The 19,674-nt window shown below is 47.5% G+C and overlaps 1 protein-coding gene across 1 annotated transcript in view; it reads right to left on the reverse strand.

Annotated features, from left to right (window-relative positions):
• The window catches only part of DSTYK (dual serine/threonine and tyrosine protein kinase), a 56,448-nt gene that overhangs the window by 26,143 nt on the left and 10,631 nt on the right, over positions 1-19,674 (reverse strand). Inside the window, exon 2 of the mRNA XM_075529324.1 lies at positions 8,897-9,285. Within this exon, the coding sequence (XP_075385439.1) occupies positions 8,897-9,285 (389 nt within the window). The remainder of the gene's footprint in view (positions 1-8,896; positions 9,286-19,674) is intronic.

A 19,674-nucleotide genomic window follows, 5' to 3' on the forward strand; every position in this document is an offset into this window, starting at 1 on the left:
CCCTAGCAATCCTAGCCCTACAAGCAGGCTTCAAAGTTTGTGGAAGATGGAACTAAAAGGTCACGGTACTTGTCTGTGAAGTTTCTGAAACCCCCTCATAGGCTGAAAAAGAAATGATGTTTATAAAGTAAAAGTCCTGCTATGAAATAAGCGCTCTCTCAAGGACTGGTTGAGATATCACAAGAGAAATGAAAAAAAAAAGTTTTAATTACCTCAAGAGAAGAACTTGCCTATGGACCGTACTTTACCCCCTCGAGTCTTTGAATCCGGGAAGGCTCCCTCCTCCCAGTCCTCTGCTCCCAGTGACACCCAGGCAAATTGGGCCCTCGGGGAAGCAGTGCAGGAGAGTGAGACAGGCTTCTAGGAAGAGCAGAAGACAGGAGAGGAAGATAACATGCATAATCTCTTTGTCGGACTTCCTCCCCAAGAGCTAACCTGGAGGTCAGATATGACAGAATCAGCCAAAGTGAACTGGGCAAAGTCAGCCTCTGCTCCAAGCGGTTCTTTGAAGAGCTTCAAGGTAGCTAGAGTGAGCGCTGGGATGTGAAGAAAAAGAAGTGGTCAAGTAGAAGACAGTACTCTGAAGAGAAATCAAATCAAGGAGCGGGTTAGGGGTACACTATTGGGGAGCTTCCTAAGTGGTTCAAAGGGATCCCTGGTGGGACAGGGGCTACGTATTGGACTTTCATCCGCAGGGTCGCCTATTCAAAACCACCAGTCGGTCCACAGGAGAAAGATGGGGCTTTCTTCTGCTGCACACAGTCCTGTACACAGTGACAGTCTCAGGAAGGCCCACGAGCAGGTCTGCCCCTTCCTATGAGTTAGCATCGACTCAATGGCAGTGAGTTTTTGGAGGATGAGTGATTTAAACTGTTGACTACAAAGCTGATGATCTAAATAATAAAAAAGAAAGGGCTTTTTTTTGTCTTTGTTTTAAGAAAGTCTTTTAGTGCCTGATCTCACTGAGGAAGGCAAAGAGACCACCACACTGATTAGTGGCTACCTGGGTATGTTGGGGGGAGGCAGGGGACAGAGTTTTTGTTAGGGTGATTAGAAATCTGTAAACAGTCGTTGACTGTTGCAAACCACGGTGATTACATTTAGTGTCTTTGGATTGTGCACATAAAAGTGGTTGAATGTTAAATCTATTTCACCACAATAAACACTAAAAACTTTATTAGAAACCTCTTGCCTCGAAACCCCATAGTGCCGTAATAGATCTATTGACTTGTGATAGGTATTCCCAGGTTTTCTGAGCAATGTATAGACAGTCTCCAGGTTACACATGTTCAACTGACATGCAACTGTAATTATGAAACAACCCCTGCATAGAACTTATATTAGAAACTGTAGGCACAGCGTGGCGATGTGTGTGAATTGATGGATGTGAAACTACGATCCACTCTATAACCTTCACCTAATTCAAAATAGAAAGCAAAAAGATGTAAAAAGTGAGGCAAATACAGTGGTCATAATAACAAACAGTGCTACTTTGTGACACATATCAACACGTTCTTCGGGCTACTGTGTTACTGCGTTCAAGATGCTCCAGTGTGTGTGTGGGGGCGGGGGGGTTCTTGTTGAAGTCAGATACCCACTGTGCCCAGCTACTCTGCCTTCCTTAGAGACAGACCTGGAATGGAACTTGCCCAGGGACTGCCTGCGTGCAAGAAGGCTACCCCGCACTGTGCGTGCTAGTGTGTGTCAGGGGGAGGCAGAGGGAGATGTCCAATTCCAGGAATACGGGCCACTGCCTACAGGAGATTTATAATTTAGCATCTGCCTGAACTTCTCGTAGCCCTTTATAACATATCACTCGAGCCCCTCTTTCTTCTTGCCCTGTAGCATCGTGGTCTCCACCCTACAACAGCATTCTGCACTCCTGTCTTACACAGAAAGGGCTTCCAAACGCCCAGGGAAAAACCAGAACTGCAGCCGAGTTGACCCTTTCAGGACTTTGTGCAGCCTCTTACGTATGACCCCACCGCGTGTGCTCCTCCGCCCTGGGCAGTCCTTGGCCTCAGTCCCCACACTGCCGCCCACCCACAGGACCGTCACCCCTACGCCAGTTTACTCAGCATTCTCCCCAGTCGTTGTACTTGTCAGCCCTATCTCTCAGTGTAGACACAGTCAAGAGAGGGCATGCTCTCTAACTGGATGAGCAACATCCATGATTCCACCTTAGAAAGCATCATAACAACGGGCGACAACTAGGCAACAAAAGGAGAGGAGCTACTTTTCTGCTAACAAACAATGTTTGGGGGGCTGACATTTTTGCATGAATGTTTGTCGTTCTAAGTAAGATCCTTTACCATGATTGGGTGTAAAAAGTATTAACTGCTGGGAAATCTAAAATATCAATGCCCATATGGCATTCAAATAAATTATTTCCACTGGTCGTTATCAATTGAGGAAGATAAAGAGAAAACCTTACTGCCTTAATCAGTAGAGAGGGAGCAGGAGTAACAAATTTAAAAGTTCATTTGCAAGTCATTAGGCTGTTCCTGGAAACATCAGTCTCAGTTCTCTGAAATGTACCCTACCAGAGGATATCATCGTGAACCAGGCACCAGGTCAGTGGGGCAACCTGTCCACAGGTAGCACTCTGTGGGAATAAACAGGCATCATCAGCGGGGCACGGCAAGGGAGAGCTAAGGAAACTTCGCTGCTGGGCCACAGGGACTTCATCTCAGGCCAGGAGAGCTTAAACCTCTCTGCTTTTCTCTACTCCTTTTTTCTAAAACACAGGTACGTACAAGTGTATACATATACACACATAAGCATCCCTGGTGGTGCAGTGGTTAAGCACTTGGCAGCTAACCAAAAGGTCGGTAGTTTGAACCATCAGCCACTCTATGGGAGGAAGAGGTGGCAGGTAGTGTCATAAAGATTACAAAAACAAACAAAAAAAGCCCTCATTGTATCAGTCTATTCCGATTCATATTACAGCCTTAGATACCTGTAATGCAAAAAAAAAAAAAGAAAGAAAGAAAGCAACCCTGAACTAGTGTAAATGTGCATTTATAAACTTCTAGTTATTTACTGGGCCTATTTCCACATGAAAATCTCAATCCGACTGAAATAGAACCACAGATATAAACATTTCTCTCAAATGTAGAGACAGTTATATCAGCAACTACATAGCTTATTCTGGCTATTGATAAGTGAAATTCAAAGTTAATAATGAACTCAAATGTTTTGTACTAAACAGAAACAAAGAAACCCTGTGATGCAGTTCTACTTGCCCCGGGGTGGGGGGTTTGCAATGAGTCGGAAGGGGCAGACAGCAGTGGGTAGTGTTGTCATCAACATACAGATATGTGTGTGCTAACCATGACTTGGAGGCAGACAACTGAGTGCCACAGGACTTGTGAGAGGAAATGAGGGCAGGTGTACGTGTGTTACAAAGAAGGGGAGAGGAGGGTAAGGCTAGTCCTTTTGAATAGAGAGACCCCCAAACCAAACCTGCAGCCATGGGGCAGATTCCGACTCATAGTGACTCTACGTACGATTTCTGAGTCTGAAAATCTGTCTGAGAGCAGACAGACAGCCTTATCATTCTCCAAGGAGTGGAGGGTGGGCTTGAACCACTGGCCAACAGTCAGCAGGGATCCGCACAGGAAGAGAGAACTAACGGATCTGGTGAAGGGTAAAATGTGTTGCCAGTTGAAAAGTGACTGTTTTAACACTCAACAAGGTTTTAGATCCCAATGGGTAAACTTCAACAATCTCCTATGGTTGAATTATGAACTGAGAATTTTGAGGAACAGAGCGCTAAAAACAAAACAAAACAAAACCACAATCTAGGACTATGAAGCGGTGTGGGTCCATGTGTGCGAGCTTGTTCTGAAACACATGGGAAACGCCTGATTTACTAGGACTTGAAAGCGGCACTTAGAAGAATGCCCATTGTATGAGATGGTAGGGGAAATTCGGCTTTGATAATTTGACAGCTCAAAATGAACATCTCATTTCCCTTCATTCAATTTTGGTTTCCTTTGGCTAAATGTTTCCTTTCTTTATCACCCCCCCCCCCACCCCTTACAAATCAAATGGAAAGGCTGCTTAGAGCAAACGTGTTGGTCCTAAATATAACTTGAGCTAAACAAAAAGATCTTTCTTACTGGAATGAAAAATCTTCAAGGTGGCTGTGATATGCTTCCAGCAATGTGCTGGGCTCCACTTCTACTTTCTAAAGGAGCCGGGAGCTTGGCTGGGGTCAGGGTAGGGTGGGAATGGGGAGGAGCAGTGCCTCCAAGCCATAAAGGCCCCTCTGAGGCTCAGCATCAAGGGGAGCTAAACTTGGATGCTTCTGGGCCCCTTACTGTTTCTACATCAAAGTCACTGGGAGAATCAAGCCGACCCCAAGACATACTGGCGAAGGAAGTAGCAAAACCACATGAAGCAGAACCCTGGAGGCTGGAGACTGCCTCAAGGAGAGTGTGAGAGTCTGTATTTCCACTGTGATGAGAGAAAGCTGATTTTCTATCTCCGCTTCCCAACCAAGGAGCCTCCCCGACTGCGGCCCAGTTTGACTACTTTGTGCACACAGGAACAGACACTGGGAACGCTCAGCAGTAAGACACCTGCTTGAGCACGTGCTGGGGGTATAGCTCTCTCCTGCCTGGTTCTATCATCTTTCAACTCCGTTTTCTTCCATGAACTCTCTCCGAGCCCAGTCATATAACCTCAACTCATGGAGCAGAAGTCAGCAAGCAGTTGAAATTAAAACCAATGAAAATGAAAACAGAGAAACGAAGCTTTCCTGAAATCAGGGAAGAACTCAATTTTGCCTTGCCTGTGAATGGTTTCTAACAGGCAAGAAAGGGGGGTCGAGGGTACCATCATCCAGCTTATACTAGTCACTTCAATGACTTACCAGTTGTTTTTCGTAAGATTGTTGCTCATAATACATTAGGTCAGGACATCAATCAAGGGGTTGTTCCTACCATTGAAAACACGCAACAACAAAAAGCCTCAACAAAGTCAAGTAGACTAGAAAAGCTCATCTCCGTGATATGATCACTGAAAACAAACGGGTGCATAAGCAAATGTGGCAAAGAAAGCTGATGGTATCCGGCTATCAAAAGATATAGTGTCTGGGGTCTTAAAGGCTTGAAGGTAAACAAGCGGCCATCTAGCTCAGAAGCAACAAACCCCACATGGAAGAAGCACACCAGCCTGTGCGATCACGAAGTGTCAAAGGGATCAGGTATCATAAGAACAAAAAATCTTATCATAGTGAATGAGGGGAGGAGTGTGGAGTGGAGACCCAAAGCCCATTTGTGGGCCACTGGAGATCTCCTTACAGAAGGGTCTCGGGGAGGAGACGAACCAGTCAGGGTGAGATGTAGCAAGGATGAAAAATACAACTTTCCTCTAGTTCCTAAATGCTTCCTCCGCCCCATCCCCCATTATCATGATTCCAATTCTATCTTGCAAGATAGGAACTGGAAACACAGGGAATCGAGGGGGCATGGTCCTTTCAGGACCAGTGGTGTGAGTGGTGATACTAGGAGGGTAGAGGGAGAGTGGGTTGGAAAGGGGGAATCGATGACATGGCTCTACATGTGACCTCCTCCCTGGAGGACGGCAACAGAAAAGTGGATGAAGAGAGATGTCAGACAGGTCAAGATATGACAAAATAATAATTTATTGATTGTCAACGGCTCATGAGGGAGGGGGGAACAGGGAGGGAGTGGAAAGATGAGGAGCTGATGCCGGGGCCTTAAGTGGAGAGCGATGAGGGCAATGAATATACAGATGTGTTTTACATAATTGATGTGTGTATGGATTGTGATGAGTTGTATAAGCCCCCCTAATAAAACGATTTAAAAAAAACCGAAGTAGTTTCGTGAAACTTTGGTTTCAAATGTTATGTGCACATATGGATCACATCATGCTATAAAATGTATTTCTTATAGTGAATTAAAGGTGAAAAAAACGTTTGGAAACACTGAATTTGACAGATGCTTGAATAAACGGGAGCAAGGCAGTAGATCACAGAAAGACCCTGTGAAGAACTAACAGCTGTGAAGGGTGAAATTCCCAGGGGTGCACTGAGCGGGCCTAAGGACCCACAGGAAGGCTGTCAGAGTTACCCAAGACCCTTCCCCATGTAGCGGGAAGTACGGGCTCACAGGGTGGAGCCAGAGAAACCCAGTATTCCTTAAAACTGAGCTGACGCATCTAGTGCACAATAGTGTTAAAAATATAAACTAGGAACTTTTCACAAATCACAGCTGAGAGAGGGTGAGGTGAAGTAAAACTTTTGGAAGCAGGCAGTGGTGATGGTAGAAAACTCCAAACCAAACTCCCTGCCGTTGAGCCGATGACGACTCACAGCAACCCCACAGGGGTACAACTGCCCCTGGCTGTTCCGAGACTGCAACGCGACCCTGGAGGAGCAGAAAGCCGAGAGCGGCTGGTGGTTTGGGACTACTGGCCGTGCGGTCAGCAGCCCAACACGATGGCTGTTCTACCACGCTGACTGTGCTGGGTGTCACCACACGGCATCACTAACACGGCAACCGCTTCCTTCCTGGCTGCTCAAGGATTGACTCCCATCATGAAGGACATGGGGACAGCTAGCTCATGGCCAGCTGACTACTGCAGCAGCAGCAACAGTGTCTGCTCACGTCGCTCCCACAGAGACGGCAGCACCACCTAAGACTGAGCTGCAAGGACAAAAGGCCAACACGTGCACGACCGCCCAGAGGTCACCTCCGTGTCGGCAGTCAGGCCGCCTTTAGCGGCGGCCAGACTACTAGCTGTGGTGTGGCTTACCAGAGAAACGAAGCCAAGCACAGGCGTTCAAGAAAGGCTCTGTGTGAGAATGAGGAAACAGCCACAGGGACTGAGATCAGAATGAGCACCGTTGGGGGCCTGCAAAGGTCACGCGGTGCCCTTAGTAAAGACCCGGCAGTCACTTGATCGGATCTGTACAAGGGGGCTTCCAACAGTGTGTGGAAAATGGAATTTAAAAATCACAGTTTTCCCACAAACTTTCTGAAGCCGCCTCACATGAATTTTCACCAGAGGATCCTTCAATTATAAAAAACGGCATGCTTTTCAAAATTAAACCAAGCTGGAGTAAATGCTGGCTTGTACACAGAGCCCTCTGGAACATACATCAAGATAAAAGAAATCTGAACTCGGGAAGGAAATGAAGTAATAGTTTCAGCTTCTAGAATGTCATGGGCTGTTACCGCAACCAGAGGATCCATTCAGTCACTTGGAGACTGTGTCTCTTAGAATGCAGGTAGTTGAAGAGGTTTAAGGAGAAAGCATTCTCCCAGTCCGGCCAAAGAGCCCTAGCTTCCTGGCCCAGCTCACCCAGGGGATAGTCTCTATTCTGAGCATGACTGCCTTCTTTTCACCCCACCCCAGTAGAGTCACAGCCTTTGCTGATCCCCATTTGGCCCAGTCAAATAACCCAGTCCCAGCTCCTTGCCCAGTCCAGGACAGGAGAGGAGTTCTTCCCCAGGGGAGCTGTGAATGCTAAGCAGGCAGTGTGATCTTCAGAGATGCCACAAGAATGGGAGTTTGCATCCAGAGGGCAGCAGAGATTCCTTAAATGACTGGATATCCACATCTCCTTACACTGACCCAACGGTAGTCTTCCTAGTCCTCAATTCCGTACAAAGTAGGAGCCTCGAGGAAGCATGCCTGGTAGCCTGATGGCTAGGAAAGGGAAAGCCCCCAGCAGTCTTTGGTTGGTCTCAATTCTAATAAAATTAATTTCCCACTGTCTTGTCTTAGCACTCCTTTTAGAAAGGGGTGGCTACAGACAATCCTAGCAACTCCTTTTTCCTAAGGAGTGAAGAAGAACTCTAAGTCTGGTCACAATTACTCTATAAAAGTATCTCATGAGGCAAGTATGACGTTCTTTCCACTTAGAAAGGGGGGTGGGGCAGCAATGTGGCACACCATTGAGGGCCCAGCAGCACTACAGCCAAGGCAGAGGAAGGCACTCTATGCCCCTGGTTGGTTTTCTTTTATTTCCCCACAAATAAAGTTTTATTAAAACATGGTTGTTTTCATCCGTTTACCTACTGCATATGGCTGAGCTCATGCTACAAAGGCAAAGTGGAGTCTTTCCAACAGAGCGTGAATAGTCTACATGACCTTTACAGAAAAAGTTGGTCAATGGTGGCTCTCACGTATGAGTACAAAGTTTTGGTATATTGAAGTCAAATTGTAAAGAACTTAAAATATTATTTGATTTAATTTGAACTTTATCTCTTAGTAACTGGTGAATGATTTATGATACAAAGAACTTTGGTGAGTATATACTTCAGCATTAAGAAGCCCTGGTGGCATAGTGGTTCCAAGTTGGGCTGCTAACCACAAGGTCAGCAGTTCAAAACCACAAGCCACTGCGCAGGAGAAAAATGAGGCTTTCTACTCTAGTAAGGTATTACAGCTTCAGAAACCCACAGGGGCAGCTCTTCCCTGTCTTACAGGGCTGCTATGAGTCGGAACCAACTTGATGCTCGTGAGGTTGGTTTTCTGCTTTTTATATAGTTCATCAAGCTAAAACAAAATTTTCACAACCATGGTCAGTCGGTACCTAAAATGTGTCTCCAGATCCTACAGATCATTAAGCAGTAGTTCAGCTAATCCCAGGGCTGATATGTCATAGAGGGAAAAAGAAAACTAGGTTTAGAAAGTGACTCTTTACAAGGACAATTCCTGAGAAGAAATGCCGTGTGTGTACAAAGGGCCCTGGTACAAAGGGTAGAAATCCATTGTCGTCAGGCCTCTGGCTGTGAGCCAACCTCTTGGTTATGGTCCTTCAGCTGGACGGACTCGAGCTCAGAGCCCAGAGAGGGCTTCTCTCAGTTACGGTCTGAGAAAGCCCGGCGAGGAGGGCCGTGCAAGGTCAGACTGGTACCTGTAAGAGAGCATGGTGCATGGTCACCTCCAGTTCAGCTACAACATGGGCGGCGTCCTCACTGTCCTCTTGGACCTCCAGGTCCTCCTCCGGGATGGTCTCCCAGTTGCCCTGGTGAGCAACCAGAGTGTGCACTAGTTCATACTGGCCAGGGAGTGCCAGGCTGACCCGAGTCTGAGTCCCATAGGTGAAGCGGAGGCGCCGAAGCTTACAGCTCTCCTCATTGCCCAGCCTGGTGGTCGGAAGCACCTGCGCCCCCAAGAGCAGGTTCAGTAGCTGGCACTTGACTTTACAATCCTGGCCGAGGATCAAGATGCAGGGGAGGCAGTCCACAGTCTGCTGGAGGTACTTCTCTTCCATGGGAGGGAAGGAAATGCAGTTCAGCGGGCCTGAGGCAGGGGGGTGGGAAAAGAAAGTACAGAGAGAAGAGTGAGGAGGGGTAGACACACACACACACAGTCCCCATTAGGAGCTGGGACCCTCGAGGGGGGACTTCTAGGAAACGCTTGGTCGAAGGAAATACAGGAAAACATCCCAGTCAGAAAAGGCTCTTCAAATATCAAACAGAATTCCCCTCCCAGTCCACCCTCAGGTACTAAGCTGTTGTTGATACCCAGACAGGGCTCACCCATGGCCATCATATCAGCTGTGACCCGTAGCAGCCCCACAGGGCAGCACAGAGCAGCCCGAGGTTGCTGACTGCCTCAGCTTTTTCCTGTGGCACAGCTGGTGGGTTCGAACCACCAAGCTTCTGGCTGAGTGCTTGGCCACTGTGCCATGATGGCTCCCTGAAAAGATGCACTCACCTTATTTTCACTAAGTGGGGAGACAGCCCAGAGGGTTTTAAAAGATGCCATCACAAGCACGAGACCATGAACATGACAGAGCCAGAAAAAAAACTCGACAGTAACTCAGCCAGCCATCCAAGGAAAAACTTATGTCTAAACATGGCGAAACAAACTGGTCTTCCAAGAGAACGCCTAACATGTGAACATGTCTGCGGCCCTTTAAAATCCCCCTGCCGCATGCCATTGTAGCCGTCCCTTTCCTCCCACACATTTCATCACTCACAGTAAAGGAGCCACCTCTTTAAACGCACAGGTAACAAGCTTGCAGGTGCTCTCGACTCTTTCCCAGGCCATCTCCTGGGACAGAGTGAGTGACAGCTTCCCAGCTGCCAGGGCATCTGTTTCCTTGAACATCAGGTGCTCCGTGAAGATCAGTACCTCCCACAAAGATCACATTCCTTCTGTTATGCATGAGTAGCCCAAGTAAGACCCGGGAAAGCGCTGCCTGCGAAGGACAAATGCAGGCAAGGCTAGGAAGAGATGCAGTCTGGGGCAGTTAGGGTTAAGTCAACTTGAATTCCCATGAAACCTCAGAGGTGCGGTCCAACCCTATCAGTCAGGTCACAGCCTGATGCCTCCTGGAAGGTGTGGCCTTTTTAATGTGACACAGGGGACACCTCCTCGTCCTCTCTGCCCTTGTACCTTCCTGCTTGCCGGGACTCAGTGGCTGCCTCAGGCCCATGGGGGCCACCCAACCCTGAGAGTGGTCGGTGCCTGGCCACATTCCTACTGACCCTGGATCCACAGGCCCATGAGCGCCCTGCTTCTGCTTCACCTTTCCACACGATCAGCCTGCAGCTATGGGAGTCTGGCGAGGGCGCTGGCTAGCATGGGACCCATAGACTGAAGTAGGACTGGGCTGAGATACCTTCTTGATGTAAGATTACTTCTCGATATAAGGCTCTTTCATATCTATATGGTCACTGATTTTGGTTCTCTAGACAACCCAGCCTAACACAAAATCTATATTAAAACAGACATCTTTCAGGACAACCTCCCTTACTCTAACCAGCTAGCTCCCAAACTGATTGATTGTACTCGGGGGGAGAATAAAACACTTCCTAACCTATGAGAACCTGTCTGTCCAAGGAAAGGAGTCAGAACTCCGTCCACTGAAGCCCTCCCGTTCTAGGCTAGGTCTGTTCTCCTCTTCAGGACCAGTGGATCCCCAGTGGCACAGTGATGGAAGAGTTTGTACTGGTAACTGCAACCCACCAGGAGTCTGAGGAGGAAAGTTGAGGTTGTCTGCTCTTGTAAAGATTTACCAGCAAAAAAAAGATTTACCGGCTTGCAAACCTTGGACAAGGTCACTATGTATGCACTGGCTCTATGGTACAGGGTTTGGGTTTGGTTTTGGGTTCAGGACCAGTGCTTATATGCCTATGATCCAGACTCATGGTCCTTAGGCTGTAAGGTCAGTGTATGCACAAAACACACCCACTGGAATTGAAATTCTGGGCAGCACCAAATGAAGCAGTATTTGCTATAGTCACTGAACTATGAGCTGCATTAAAACATTTGTAGCCTGGCCCACCAAGCCCTGAGAACAATGACCCTGCTCAGAGCAGCCAGTGCACAGAGAGGACCACATGGCCGGCCCCACCATGAGACACGACATCCCTCACTGACCCATAAGCCCTACAGGGGACAACACTGGAGACACAGTGTGGGGATTGCGACCGATCTGACCCCACCACACTGAGGAAAAAACTAAGGGCGTGCAACAGAACAGCAAGGGGAGCAGAGCAAGGAAGTCCTGAGGGAGTACCAAAAATAGACTTTGGGGCCAGGGTGTGGCACCCTGTCAGACTCAACCGGAAAACACTCCTAAAGGTCAACCAACAGACCTTGAACTATTTACAGGCTTTTCTTTTTTGGGGTCATTGTTTTTTTGTTGTTGTCATTTTGTTCTATTGCTTTGTTTTGCCCTGTCTTGTTTTTGTGCATATTATTATCTCTGCAGGTCTATCTAGATAAGATAGGCTGGGTAAACAATCCAGAGGAGAAAACAACGGGACCAACGGTTTTGGGGGGACATGGGAGAGGGGGAGGTAGGGAGAAAGGAAGTGGTGTTAACTAACCCAGGGACAAGGGAACAACAAGTGATCCAAAATCAGTAACAAGGAGGGCGTAAGAGACCTGGTACAGAATGATCAAGGGCAATGTAACCCAGAGGAATTACTGAAACCCAAATGAAGGTTGATCATGATAGTGTGACAAGAGGAGAGTAAAAAAAAAATAGAGGAAAGAACTAGGAGGCAAAGGGCATTGATAGAGGTCTAAATAAAGGCATGTACATATGTAATGTACATGTACAATATATATGTGATGATGGAGAAATAAATCTATGTGCATATATTTATAGGTTTAGTATTAAGGTAAAAGATGAACATTGGGCCTCCACTCAAGTACTCCCTCAATGCAAGAACACTTTGTTCTATTAAATTGGCATTCCATGATATTCACCTTCCCAACATGATCGCTGAAGACAAATGGGTGCATAAGCCAATGTGGTGAAGAAAGCTGATGGTGCCCAGCTATCAAAAGATATAGCATCTGGGGTCTTAAAGGCTTGAAGGTAAACAAGTGGCCATCTAGCTGAGAAGCAACAAAGCCCACATGGAAGAAGCACACCAGCATGTGTGATCATGAGGTAGTGTTGAAGGGATCAGGTATCAGGCATCAAAGAACAAAAATCATATCATTGTGAATGAGGGGGAGTGTGGAGTGGAGACCCAAAGCCCATCTGTAGACAATTGGACATCCCCTTACAGAAGGGTCACGGGGAAGAGACGAGCCCAGTCAGGGTGCAGTATAGCAACCATGAAACATACAACTTTCCTCTAGTTCTTAAATGCTTCTTCCCTCCGCCCCGCCCCACTATCATGATCCCAATTCTACCTTACAAATCCAGCTAGACCCGAGAATGTACACTGGTACAGACTGGAAACACAAGGTATCCAGGACAGATGATCCCTTCAGGACCAGTGGTGAGAGTGGCAATACCAGGAGGGTGGAGGGAAGGTGGGTTAGAAAGGGGGAACCAATTACATGGATCTACATATAGCTTCCTCCCTGGGGGACAAATAACAGAAAAGTGGATGAAGGGAGAATCAGACAGTGTAAGATATAACAAAATAATAATAATTTATAACTTATCAAGGGTTCATGAGGGAGGCGGGAGCGGGGAGGGAGGGGGAAAAATGAGGAGCTGATGTCAAGGGCTTAAGTGGAGAGCAAATGTTTTGAGAATGATGAGGGCAATGAAATGTACAAATGTGCTTGACACAATTGATGTATGTATGGACTGTGATAAGAGTTGTATGAGCCCCCAATAAAATGACTTTTAAAAAAACCAAAAACATTTGTAGCCTGCTAATTCTGTAGTTGATGCCATAAAGCTGATCTGGTGGCAGACGGTTAAACTTGAAAGACTGGGGGTTCCAGGCCCTCAGAAGAAGAAAGACGTGGTGATCTGCCCCGTGGGGCAAGAAACCCCCGTGGGGCAGGTCCTCTGTTAAGTGGAGTCACTATGAATCAACCGCCAGAATGGACTCGACAGAGCCCAACAATTAAAGAGAGGCCTGATTCATGAAAGATGCTACCTTGCTTCGGACAGTATCTACTCTGGTACCATCCTATTTCAAATCCTAAGCCCCCTCTCTTTCACAAATGGCATAGGCAAACCAGAGCTAAAGTTTAAAGAGGTCTGCTTTTACCCAGACTTCTTTATGCATTTCAGTAAGGCTCTTCCAGAAATGTATATGCCTCAGCACCACCAAACTCTCCTGACCCAGAGATAGGCTCCTCGGAAACGGAGTACCTCAGTCTGCGAAAGACATTTACAGAGGAAAGCAAAGATATTTACAGAGGAAAGATATTTACAGGAGACTACTTGTATAGTCCTTGGCCTACCATCTAAAAGCAAGAAGGACATGGCCAATTTCTGTGTAACCACTTAGTAAGCGGCAATGGGCCAGAGACCCTTAGTACCCTGTTCACAACTATCCAACACTTACCACAGTTTATTTTAATTCTCTCTTTATAATTATCAAAAGTAGGAAACCATCCTCACTCTCATTTAGTGCTAAGAATTGTCTACAGAAAACATTAAACAATTTGATTAAGTATTTGGCAAATGTCATTCTAAGACCCTCATACCTTTTAGTATGGAAAGATGTGGTTAAAAGTATAAGGCTTTCCAAAAAAAAATTTTTTAAAGGCTTTCTTAATCCCTGATCTCCCATGGAATGCTGGCGGCACTGTCCGATAAGCACTGGACTGCTACCTCCAAGGCTGGGGGTTCCTCGATGCTAGTTGCTCCGTGGGAGAAAGAGAGGCCCTGCTCCATGGAGACTGGCAGCCTCAGAAACCCTGCTGCGTCAGAAGAGTAAGAATGGATGCACTTGCATTAGGGGGGTGGCGAAACGTACTGAAAGTGCCACGGTCTTTTTGCCAGAAGAACATACAGATGTGTCTTGCAGGTACAGTCAGAGCGATCCTTAGAGGCAAGGATGGTTGAACTTCAGTTACACACGTTGGACAGGTTATTAAGAGAGACCAGTCCTTGTTTGGGAAAACGGGGGGTCCGTGAAAAAGAGGAGTTCCCTGAGTGAGATGGATTGACACTGAGGTTGTAATGGGCTCAAACATAATAATTTTGAGGACGGCAGTGTTTTCTTCTGTTATACATCAGTTCGCTGAGACAGAACTGACTCGTCGGCACCTAACAAAAGGAGTCAGCAGGACTCGATGGCAATGGATTTGGACATTTTAAATCCCCTAGCAGAACTGAACTACCCCAGCGTCAGCCCAAATGGAGGGAAGTCCTGCGAGGGTATCTTCACTGGCACCCAAACTTCCTCTCTTCCCCGCTTTTCCCAGACCTTCTTAGATTTCCCAGACAGACGCCGAAGTGTAAGTTCATCTGATCTTTACAGCTCCTGATAAAAAGTTGTTACATAACAAGCGACAACAAACTGGACAAACTCCGTGACTGCTGCTGCTGGGAAAGTGGGCCCAAAGTGTCACCAAGTCCACGGGGACTCGCAGTGACCGCACAGGACAGGGAAGAACTGCCCCTGTGGGTGGGAAAGCAGAGAGTAGGGAAATCAATCACTTTTCGGGACCAGAGGAAGAGCCCTCACCATTTGGCTTCAGAGAGTGTCGACCCTAAGGCAGGCAGGAAAACAGGCTGCTTCTGCCAAACCCACAGTAGACACCCCCATCCTACTTCCATGGCCCAGCCACTCCCACGGAAACTATCCCTGTGCAGGCACAGAACAGCTGGAGCCCATTGTGGGGAGCGGGGCTTATGGTGCACCAAGTGCTTCAGATCCGAGCATCCGCTAGAACTGTGCAGGCCCCCTTTTGGACTGAGGGGAAGTCTTCAGTGTGGACTTGACCACCTCTGCTTTCCAGCCTATGATTATTCCGTGAATGAATGAGTCCATTACCCTTTAGCTTTGTACTGATCTCCAGCAAGTCTGTAAGAGCTGGACAAAGGCCAGTTCAAACTGGCCCGCTTCACCACCTGCTTCTCAGAGCAGAGGCCTCAGCGAGGGTGTGGCATGGAAGTGGAGTGGGCAGCTGCCAGGGGGGCAGGTTTTCCCACTGCAGGCTTCTCCCTGGCTGGCTGCTTGGTGACCTTGGCTATCCTCTGGCGCTTCCCCACCTCAGAGTCCTCAGTTGCAAACAGAGGGAGTTAGGGGAGACCATCGCCCACATCTTCCCCCCCCCGCCCCCCCCTTCCATCCGATTTGAATTGCTGGCAGAGGGGTGATGACTGAGGGGAATGGGAGGTTGTGCTGAGTGATGGAATTACGCATACGCTCCCTGACTTCTCCAGCGGCAGATCAAACAGCTGACTGAACCAGCCAGGAGCTCCAAGGGCTGGCAGTGCAGCCTCAGCAGTTCTTGAAAGAAAGAAGAGATTCAAACTGCAGCCGGCCAGTAGGAGGGAGGAAGAAAACTAGTTTCAGAGTGAGAGCAGCTGCCTTCCTGACAGTTAAAGGGCTTCGGGGTTCATCAGGTTTCTTTTGTAATTAATACAACAGCATCTGCATATGGGCAGCCAGAAGGGAGCGGCAGGACTCCTCAGCTGGTGCACATTAACCCTGCCAACGTGGGTTGGAGGCAGTACAGCTCCAATTGTCCTAAGTAGTGCCAACCAAGGCTTTTATTTTGGGAGGAAGCCGACCTAGAACATTGAAAGGAAACGAGGGAGAGGAGCTAGTCAAGTAGCAGCCCATTTTACTGTTGTTTTTTTTTTGTGGCATTTAGGGAGCCCTCTGCAAATCCTGATCGTTTGTAATAATCATCTCATTCGACACTCACAACTCTGTCATACAAGGCCTGCTAGTAGCCTCATTTACAGATGAGAGAACTGAAACTTAAAAAAACACCACCTCCCGCCCCAGGCTTTGTCTTTTCACCTACAAAGCCCTTTGAATGGAATGAAAGTCACTGGGTGCTACAGGTAGTTCCCAGGTGGGAAATTCAAGTCTACTCCAAGGTGCTCAGCAGGGGCTGCTTTACCTGCTCTGCTACATCAGGCCACCAGCCAGTGGCGCTGGCTCCAAGGCAGTCACTGGCTTACTGATTCCGTGTGCCAAGAGTTGAGGGATGGGCAAATTCTAAGTTGAGAGAGGGCATTAGACCATCTTTCTACTAAAATCAATTCTACGGCTTCAACGGATTGAGCCACACAAATCCCAGGAGCAGAGCAAGAGCGAAATCCTAGCCAAGAAAGTTCTCTCACTAGCACTTTGACCTTCAACTACAATTGGAGGACTGAATTATGGAGGAGACACTCCCAATGGAGAAAGACATGTGCCCAGGGAGTCTGGGTTTCAGAATTCTCTTCCAGAACCAAGGGATACAAGATTATTTTGGTTAAAGGGGATGTTTTGGGAGATGAGAGTAAAGCTCTTTCAAGTTGGGAATGTCTTTCAAAATCCCTTCCTGGTGGAAACAAACTGATTTCGAGAAGCAGGCTGTACTAGCACCAGGGGAAAGAGTGCATGCTCCTCCAGAGGCTCCCTCCCCCTGCAAGCCAGGTGCAACTAGGAGAATGCACAGGGCAGCTGCTGCCCAGGTCCTTCCCAGCGACACTGCTCCAGAGGCTGGCCAGCTGCAAAGGGAACAGAAACACAGCTGGCAGCTGAGGCGGTCACTCATGGGCTTGGAGATAGAAGCAGTTCCCCGAGGAAGCCAGCCCCATGCTGCACAGAGGCCTCATGCCTGGCTTTTGGAAGGCAGACTCTTGCAGCTTGTAACCATCCGATGCAGGAGTCGGAGGGGAGACGGGGGACAATTTGAGCATACGAACAAAACATGACAGAAAGTGATTATAACTCATTGCAAACCTGTGCAAGTCCACACCGTCATACATGTATGAAATCAGGACACTCCAGAACAAAAGTTAGGGAACTGAAAGTCCCCAGAAAGATATCACTAGACCAGCTGGACAAACCTTTGAAATCAAGGGGTCTGATAAATCACATCCTATCAAGAATCATAACTTGCCCTAGTGCATATTCATAACTGTTTCTGTGAAATCTATTACATATTCATAAGCCCTTCAATTTACCTCCTGGTGCACATGGATAAAACCGCAAACCCCCTTTTATGAGGAGCTTGCCTTGGCAGCTCTAGTTCTGGCTTGCTCTTTCCTTGATCAACCACAGTAAAGCTTTCTTCTTTTACCTCTATCCAGTCTGTCTTGGTTTCTCAGAGCAGTGAGGGACCTGGGTTGGTACAGTATCTCCCAGCAAAGAATAACTGCAAGGGAACGTGGGGGAATTTAAAGGGGAGAGGCAGAGAAGAGACTAAGAGAGTCAGTGACCAAGGTTAACAACTCCATGGTGGGGAGGAATTCGTGTCATGTGTGCCCTGAAAAAATGAGCACCGAATCATTTCCGCAGTGATCCAGTTAATCTGAATCTAATCAGGAGGGAATAAAAGATGGATCCAGGTTGAGGGTCATCTCACAGAATACAGGGCCTACTCTCTACGCTTTAAACTAGCCAAGGGCATGAATGCTGCGGTGGGGGGCGGGGGGGCTTAAAGAACTGTTCCCCAGAAAGGAAGCTGAAATAACATGGCAACTGAATACAACCTGTGTTCTTGGCTAGAATCCTAGACCAAAGGGGAAAAGAGAAATTGCTGGGAAGTCAGTGAAACCTGTCACAGGGTCATAAATTGCATGGTAGTGTTGGATCAATGCTACTTTCCTGATTTGGTGAGCTGCAGGCTGCTATTCAGAAGTATGTCCTTGTTTGAAAAAGATGCACCCTGGAGTGATTAGAGATGAGAGGACAGCCTACTATCCCTTGCTCTAAACAGGTTCGGACATGGACTAGAAATGACACTGTGGATGGCGCTTTCCCATCTTCACAATGTCTTCGCATAAGACTTTCCGGATCAAGAGATTCCTGGCCAAAAAACAAAAGCAGAACCTGCCCACTCCCTAATGGATTAGAATGAAAACTGGTAATAAGATCAGGTACAACTGCAAGAGAAGACAACGGAGAAGAACCAAGCTGGGTCTGTAAGAAGCTGCCCACCCTGCTACCCACGCCCCTGCACGATGGCACACACCCCACTTACCCAGGCGCAGTAGCAGTCTATCATGCTGAGTTTAAGACCGCCACCGTTTGATCAATTGGACGGGTATTGGCAAGTATCTGGTTTCTTCCTTGGTTTTTATGCTTCCGCATTGAGAGTTTAACAATAAATAATCTAAGTCCACTGGTTTGAAAAAAAGAAAGGAAAGACACTATACAGATCAGGTTCTCAATCTGGAGGTCGAACGACCCTTTCACAGGGGTCGCCTGATTCACAACAGTAGCAAGATGACAGTGACGAAGTAGCAATGAAAATAACGTTATGGTTGGGGGTCACCACCACATGAGGAACTGAATGAAAGGGTCGTGCATGAGGAAGGTTGAGAACCGCTGATATAGATGAAAGACTGGGTGTTGTATTATTAAAAGGTTCAAGGGAATCTGCATGGAGAGTTAGGAGTTCTGTACAGTTCTGGCAACTTTTATGTAAATCTGAAATTATTTCAAAATAAATGGTGTCATCTTTAATGATCCAAAGGGATACTTAGATCTAGATCTCAGAAGAAAAAAATCAAGATACAGACTTGTACTTGGGGAAACAAAACAAAACAAACGAGGAAGCAAACAAAAACACATCCAGTACAGAACAAAAGGATTTCAATACGGCAGCAGCAACTTCTCTGCCTTCAGGTTTCACATCGACCGTCCCAGGATGGTTTTCTGATGCCTGTTTTCAGAGTGGAAGGAGTGGAAGGGCTTGATTTAAATAGGTGGCCCAGGATCGAATCCACAAACTAAAGAGCCCAGAGCACGCGCTGCACGACAGATACCGTGATGACAGCTACGAGAAGCCACCAGCAGAGCAGCAGCTGGGCCCCTTCTGCTCGCTCCACAGGGAAGAAAGAGCACCTCTCGGCCCCTCCTGATCATTCGCCAGCAAACTGCGCGGAGCTGGAGCAGCAGAATCCTCCATTTCTCTCCGTGGAACCAGAGCCAGCAGGCCAGGCCAGCTGAATCAGAAGAAACTGAAGTAAGTTTCCCATGAGGTTCTTGTACGTCAAAAAGCAAAAACAAAGGAGCAGATTTGCACGCCCGCCCAGCTATTCTCCTCCACTCTCCTCCCGACTCTCTACATCACCCTTGTTATAAAGGTCGTGACCACGGTCAGTGCGTTCCAGTAGGGTCACTAGCTATTCCTCTCCTTTCAATTGTGAGAGAGCTTTAATTCAAATTGGTCTAATCATCTAGCTGCAGAGGCTTGGGGGGCACACACGGGTAAGCATTAGGCTACTAGCTACGAGGTTGGCAGTTCAAATGTGCATGGAGGCCCCTTCAGAGAGGGGCCTGGCAGTGTGCGTCTGCA

Source organism: Tenrec ecaudatus, chromosome 1 (assembly GCF_050624435.1).
Source record: "Tenrec ecaudatus isolate mTenEca1 chromosome 1, mTenEca1.hap1, whole genome shotgun sequence".
NCBI lineage: Eukaryota > Metazoa > Chordata > Mammalia > Afrosoricida > Tenrecidae > Tenrec > Tenrec ecaudatus.